Source organism: Mizuhopecten yessoensis, unplaced genomic scaffold (genome assembly GCF_002113885.1).
Source record: "Mizuhopecten yessoensis strain PY_sf001 unplaced genomic scaffold, ASM211388v2 scaffold10643, whole genome shotgun sequence".
Taxonomy (NCBI): domain Eukaryota; kingdom Metazoa; phylum Mollusca; class Bivalvia; order Pectinida; family Pectinidae; genus Mizuhopecten; species Mizuhopecten yessoensis.
In genome coordinates this window covers 198,066-205,877 of record NW_018408649.1, presented here as the reverse complement: position 1 = coordinate 205,877, position 7,812 = coordinate 198,066, and the positions used below count along the sequence as shown (strand labels likewise).

Below are 7,812 nucleotides of genomic sequence, written 5' to 3'. Positions count from 1 at the left end.
CCAGCATGCTACAGGCCTAATATCAGTACCCTGGGCCTTTCGGTTATTGAGAAGAAGTTGTTTGAAGATTTTCACATATTTTACCCCTGTGACCTTGAAAGTAGGTCAAAGTCATTTATTTGAACAAACTTTGTAGCCCTTCATCCCAGCATGCTACAGGCCTAATATCAGTACCCTGGGCCTTTTGGTTATTGAGAAGAAGTTGTTTAAAGTAAAAAGATGACACCGGACAGACGGACCATGGCATACTTGCCCTTCGGGCAGGTGAGCTAAAAACTGTTTACCCGGATATATTCTTTTTAGAAAATATTTTTATTATTTTCTATCTGCTTCATTCATAAGAAATAAACAAGTGAGTTAATGTTCCAACTGTTGTGACTACCCGACTCACCTTGACTGCTGCGTCGTACATCTCACGTGCCTGGGTGTCCTTCTTCCCAGATAGAATCCATGCCTTGAGCAGGTATTCATAGAAACTGTCCCCAAGGGCCCCCACAGAAGTGTGCTCTGTGAGGAAAAACAATACATTTACCACATGCTGGGGATACACGCAATGTTTTGAATGCAACTATATTTTTTGGTTACCTTATAGATATGAAAACAATATTGTTTATTTGTCATAGAAAAACCTTATAAAATAAAAGGGAGTACATGTGCACTGTAGACTGGGAAATGTCAGAAGCTGACACACACTGAATATGAATTTTACTGGTGTGTAAGCTACAGCTGTATACTAGGAATGTATCTGTCTGATCAATACAATACACTAAACTGTTTGGACAAGAAAATCTTATTAAAGCTGTCCTATGAGTGTGATTGTGTACTCACGTTGACCCCAGCGGCCCGTCCGCGGGTTCAGGTAATTAGGATAGAGGCCATTTGGTTTTTCTAAAGAATTCAATGTCTCTCGAATCTTCATTACCTGAAACATTCAATAGTTTATGATTTAGAAGTGGAAAACAAATACTTAATCATAATATTATTCATGAAAATTAATTAGGTAATACAAGGAAATCTTTTGTTGGAATAGCTCACAAAATATCTAATATCCCTCTTGAATCATTTATAACCTTTGACATGAACAGACCTTCTGGAATGAAAGTCGATTTGGATCAAAGAAAGTTTACAAACCAACCAATGAACGGTTCAGGTTGCCTGTTGAAAAGGAAGCCATTCTCATAGTGAGAAACAAAAGTTCAGACTGACGGCTTTATATACAGTTACTCTCCTGAAAATGTAAGGAAAGGCTACTTCTATATTGCTAGGATCAAATTTATCAAAACTCATCACTAAAACTGTGTATGAATGAAGTTTTGTCATGGGTCTTAAAACATTATTATATGTCAATCTTTGACCCTGAGGTGTGGCTCTCTTCATAACCCGTAAAAAAATTCAATACACATGTTTACATGTAGATCATGCTACATAAGATAAACCTAAGGCTCTGAAGAATGTCAGGTAATGGGATATTGACAAACAAACAGTGGACAATCTGTGTCTCAAACCAGGCAAAATATGCATACACTAAAAATTCTGGAAAAGTACTCAAATATCTTGTGTGTTGTCACCCAATTTTCTTTTTACCTTTTTTTATGAAATTGCTCAAGATACTGGTTATAAAGATATCAAGTGTTCCAACATAGTTTAGTCAAAGTGTCTATTGCACTGGAGGATTTGCAGCATGAATGTGTTGATTTATTTTTCAATATTTAAATTTCATCCTCCAAAAGCAGATATCACAATGTTGTCGGTATAGATATGTATCCTGTAAGTATAGGATAATGCATTTTATGAACAATTAAATCGTGCCATTGACAGCGTTTTATAAAACAGTCATGCATTTATTTCAATCTAATTTGTGCAAATCATAAAATTATGATTGTGCCCAATGTCACAATCCTGATCTCTCAGACCTATATAAGAAACAGATAGCCTGTGAGTAACATGTTGCTGACAAACCTGCACAGTACCTCAGTCAGTCTCAGGCTTTTACAGTTTTCAAGGCTTGTTATTCCATGCTGATGACAGCATAGGAGAATGAAGCAATCTTTCAGAATATCATCGAGGTATAAAGTTGGTGTAAAACCCTTATCTGCCTACGTCAAAGGCCTAGAATGATTCTAAAATATCCAAGTTTGTAGGTTGCACATGAATTGCATTCAGGAATATTGATTATGTAAAGAAAATCATGTATCTCCTTTTCCCCTCTTATTTATTGGGCATCATATTTGTTAGAAACTTTTGCAGATAATCATTTTTTTTTTAGAATGAAACTACAACTGAGCCCTAAACCATACCAAGTCACCCCTTATCTATACCAAGCCATCTCTAATCCATACCAAGTCACCCCTAATCAATCCTAAGTCATACCTAATTTATATCAAGTCACCCCTAATCCATACCAAGTCACCCCTTATCCATATCAAATCACCCCTAATCCATACCAAGTCACCCCTAATCCATACCAAGTCACCCCTAATCCATCCAAGGTCACACCTAATCCATATCAAGTCACCCATTATCCATACTAAGTCACCCCTTATCTATACTTAGTCATCTCTAACCATACCAAGTCACCCCTAATCCATATCAACTCAATCCTAATCCATACCAAGTCACACTTAATCCATACTAAGTCACACCTAATCCATACCAAGTAACACTTAATCCATACTAAGTCACACCTGATCTATAATTAGTCACACCTAATCCATACCAAGTCACACCTAATCTATACTTAGTCACCCCTAATCCATACCAAGTCACCCCCAATCCATACCAAGTCACCCCTAATCCATACCAAGTCACCCCTAATCCATACCAAGTCACACATAATCCATACCAAGTCACACCTAATCAATCCTAAGTCACACATAATCCATAACAAGTCACACCTAATCTATACTTAGTCACACCTAATCAATCCTAAGTCACACCTAATCCATACCAATTCACCACTTATCCATACCAAGTCACACCTAATCCATATCAAATAGCCCCTACTCTATATAAAGTCAATCCTAATCCATACTTAGTCACCCCCAATCTATATCAAGCCACCCCTTATCCATATCAAATCACCCCTAATCCATATCAAGTCACCCATTATCCACACCAAGTCACCCTTAATCCATACCAAATCACACCAAATCCATACTCAGTCACACCTAATCAATCCTAAGTCACACCTAATCCATACCAAGTCACACCTAATCTATACTTAGTCACACCTAATCCATACCAATTCACACCTAATCAATCTTAAGTCACACCTAATCTTTATTTAGTCATACCTAATCAATCCTAAGTCACACCTAATCCATACCAAGTCAAACCTAATCCATACCAGGTCACACCTAATCAATCCTAAGTCACACCTAATCCATACCAAGTCACACCTAATCTTTATTTAGTCATACCTCATCCATACCAAGTCATACCTAATCCATACCAAGTCACACCTAATCCATACCAAGTCACCCTTAATCCATACCAAGTCACACCTAATCAATCCTACCTCACACCGTATCCATACCAAGTCAAACCTAATCTATACCAAGTCACACCTAATCAATCCTAAGTCACACCTAATCCATACCAAGTCACACCTAATCAATCCTAAGTCACAACTTATCCATACCAATTCACACCTAATCAATCTTAAGTCACACCTAATCCATACCAAGCCACACCTAATCTATACATAGTCACATCTAATCAATCCTAAGTCACAACTTATCCATACCAAGTCACACCTAATCCATACCAAGTCATACCTAATCAATCCTAAGTCACACCTAATCCATACTTAGTCACCCCTAATCAATCCTAAGTCACACCTAATCCATACCAAGTCACCCATAATCCATACTTAGTCACCCCTAATCAATCCTAAGTCACACCTAATCCATACCAAGTCACACCTAATCCATACTTAGTCACCCCTAATCAATCCTAAGTCACACCTAATCCATACCAAGTCACCCATAATCCATACTTAGTCACCCCTAATCAATCCTAAGTCACACCTAATCCATACCAAGTCACACCTAATCCATACTTAGTCACCCCTAATCAATCCTAAGTCACACCTAATCCATACCAAGTCACCCATAATCCATACTTAGTCACCCCTAATCAATCCTAAGTCACACCTAATCCATACCAAGTCACACCTAATCCATACTTAGTCACCCCTAATCAATCCTAAGTCACACCTAATCCATACCAAGTCACCCATAATCCATACTTAGTCACCCCTAATCAATCCTAAGTCACACCTAATCCATACCAAGTCACACCTAATCAATACCAAGTTACACCTTATCCATACCAAGTCACACCTAATCCATACCAAGTCAACCCTTATCCATACTTTGTCACCCCTAAGCCATACTTAATTACTGCTTAGCCATACTTAGCCACCCCTATGCCATCTTAAGTCACCCCTTAGCCATACTCCATTACTCCTTAGCCATTCTAAGTCTCCCCTTATTCAGTCTGAGACACCACTAATCCATTTCAAGCAGAATTTGTATGACCTTGTAAGGATGTAAATCCAAAAACAATATCCATTTAGAATCACCATCAATCAAGTCTAAATCTGTCTATCCATTCTATATCAGTTCTTATCCATTCCAAGTCAGGGTAAGTCTACGTTAGGGAATGGATAATGGATGCATAATGATAATACTGTACATGTGTAGTGTCTAGTTCATTTGAGCTTTTTCACTTAGATGAGTTCAAAACTATCTATTTAATTTAAGTGGTAGAATAACAACATAGAACATATACACAGAATGACCCACCTTTTCAAGATACACCTTGTCTCCAGTGATCTCAGACAGATAGGCGAACTCAAGATGGAAGGATCCAAACTCAGCGAGGATGGAACAGCCTCCAGAAGCCCAGCCCCAATTGCGACTGCTCCCCCTGTCAACATGAAAACATTGCAAATGGTAAGGAACAATTCATTTTTAGAATGCTGAATTCTCTTGGTCCAAGGATGCTCCAGATCAGTTTTAATAAAATCTCTTTGCTCATACTCAAGGAGAAGATTTTTAAAGATTTACCTACAAAATGTATATTTCTTGTTTGGCCCTGCCTTGCTATCCATTGGAGGGTGTCAAAATCCCTTTAGCCATTCTGGACAAGTAGCATTTTACAAAGTAAACAATGGTTGCTGTACCACAGCATAAGGTCACAAGGCCCTTCAAACTAGGTGAGTTAAAAATGAATGCAATTGACTTCCTCTTTCTTTTACAAGAAATTAAACAAAGGGCAACAACTCTGAACAGCTATGGAACATTATTAATGATAAAATTGGTCCGAAACATCTAGACGCATGTATCCATCTAATTGAATAAGAATAATTCTTAGAAGTGTTGAAAAATTCTTAGAAGTGTTATCAACAGACAATAATTTTAACAGGAATGATCGATTGCTACATCTCCATTAGAAGCAGTCAAAACTCCACAGAGTATTGACTGAAAGCAAGAGGAAGATTTGATAAGGTACTGAATTTCATATAATTTCACATCCGACTTTGACTGAAGTTCCCTTTCAACATGTTTATCTGATTAACTTAAGCTGAGGCTACGTGATGGATCTGGCTGTCTGCTGTATTGTCAGAATCTATTACTTCACCAACTAGTCGAGATGTACAAATCAATAACCTGTGTATATATATACTTCAAAATATAACAAGAGGCCCGCCCAATGGGCCTGAATCGCTCACCTGGTATTAATCTCACAAATAATCTTTAAAGTGGACTAAAATACAGCTACAGGCAGAATATCAGTGTTTGACTCATAAGAACCTATTAAAGGTTTAAACATATGACGCCTGTGACCTTGAATGTTGAACAAGGACATAAGGTTGAACAGAGTTTATAGTCGTCTAACCAAGCATGCTTCTGGCAAAATATCATTACCCTGGATCTTTTGGTTATACAGAACAAGTAATTTAAAGATTTAAACATATATTGACCACTGTGACCTTGCATATGGGCGAAGGTCATTCATTTGAAAAAACCTGGTAGTCCTTAATCCCAGCATGTTAATGGCCAAATATCATCACCCTTAGCCTTTTGGTTATTGAGAAGCGGTCGTTTATAAAGGTTTTAAACATATTTGACCCCTGTGACTTTTAATATATGTCAAGGTCATTCGTTTGAATAAACTTGGTAGTCCTTCATCCTAGCATGCTACTGGTCAAACAGCATCATCCTAGGACTTTTGGTTATTGAAAAGATGTTGTTTAAAGGTTTTAAACATATTTGACCATTGTGACCTTGAACAAGAGGCCCAATGGACCTGCATCGCTCACCTGGTATAAATCTCACACTTGTAACCTTAAAAGTGATATAAAATAAAGCTACAGGCAAAATATCAGTATTTATGATTAAAATTCATTCAAAAGACCGTTATTTTTTTTTTTAAACATTTCACCCCTGTGATTGAAAGTCGAACAAAATCATTATGTTGAACAAATTTTATAGCCTTTCATCTCAGGATGCTACTGGCGAAATATCATCACCCTGGGCATTTTGGTTATTGAGAAGTTGTTCAAAGATTTTAACATATTTGACCCCTGTGACCTTAGATATGAGCGAAGTTCATTCATTTGAACATATTTGGTAGCCCTTCATCCCAGCATCTAACTGGCAAAATATCATAACCCTAGGCCTCTTGGTAGTTCAGAAGAAGTTGTTTAAACGTTTTAAACAAATTTGACCCCTGCAACCTTGAAAATCGGCGAAGGTCATTCATTTGAACAAACTTGGTAGCCCTTCATCCAAGCATGTTACTGGCCAAATATCATCATCCAAGGCCTTTTGGTTATTGAGAAGAAGTTGTTTATAGATTTTTAACATGTTTGAACCCTGTGACCTTGAAAATAGATGAAGGTCATTCGTTTGAACAAACTTGGTAGCTCTTCATTCCAGCATGTCACTGGCCAAATATCATCACCCTAGGCCTCTTGGTTCTTCAGAAGAAGTCGTTCAAAGATTTTAACATATTTGACCCCTGTGACCTTGAAAATGGGTGAAGGTCATTTGTTTGAAAAAACTTGGTAGCCCTTCATTTCAATATGTTACGGGCCAAATATCAACACCCTAGGCATTTTGGTTATTCAGAAGTTGTTCAAAGATTTTAACATGTTTGACCCCTGTGACCTTGAAAATGGGTGAAGGTCATTTGTTTGAAAAAACTTGGTAGCCCTTCATTTCAATATGTTACGGGCCAAATATCAACACCCTAGGCCTTTTGGTTATTCAGAAGTTGTTCAAAGATTTTAACATGTTTGACCCCTGTGACCTTGAAAATGGGTGAAGGTCATTTGTTTTAACAAACATGGTAGCTCTTCTCCCCAGCATGTCACTGGCCAAATATCATCACCCTAGGCCTCTTGGTTCTTCAGAAGAAGTCGTTCAAAGATTTTAACATATTTGACCCCTGTGACCTTGAAATGGATGAAGGTCATTCATTTGAACAAACTTGGTAGCTCTTGATTCCAGGATGCTACTGGCCAAATATCATCATCCAAGGCTGTTTGGTTATTGAGAAGAAGTTGTTTTAAAGGTTTTAAACATATTTGACCCCTGTGACCTTGGAAATGGGAGAAGGTCATTTGTTTGAACAAACTTGGTAGCCCTTCATCCCAGCATGTTACTGGCCAAATATCATCACCCTAGGCCTCTTGGTTCTTCAGAAGAAGTTGTTTAAAGATTTTAACATATTTGACCCCTGTGACCTTGAAAATGGATGAAGGTCATTTATTTGAACAAACTTGGTAGCCCTTGATTCCAG

The 7,812-nt window shown here is 37.7% G+C and overlaps 1 protein-coding gene across 1 annotated transcript in view; it reads right to left on the bottom strand.

Moving 5' to 3' along the window:
• Positions 1–7,812, bottom strand: part of LOC110461635 (mannosyl-oligosaccharide 1,2-alpha-mannosidase IA-like) — a 47,730-nt gene that overhangs the window by 10,920 nt on the left and 28,998 nt on the right. The window contains exons 5-7 of the mRNA XM_021515189.1: positions 4,809–4,932; positions 829–922; positions 392–507 (exon numbers count right to left, since the gene is read on the bottom strand). Coding sequence (XP_021370864.1) covers positions 392–507; positions 829–922; positions 4,809–4,932 — 334 coding nt within the window. The remainder of the gene's footprint in view (positions 1–391; positions 508–828; positions 923–4,808; positions 4,933–7,812) is intronic.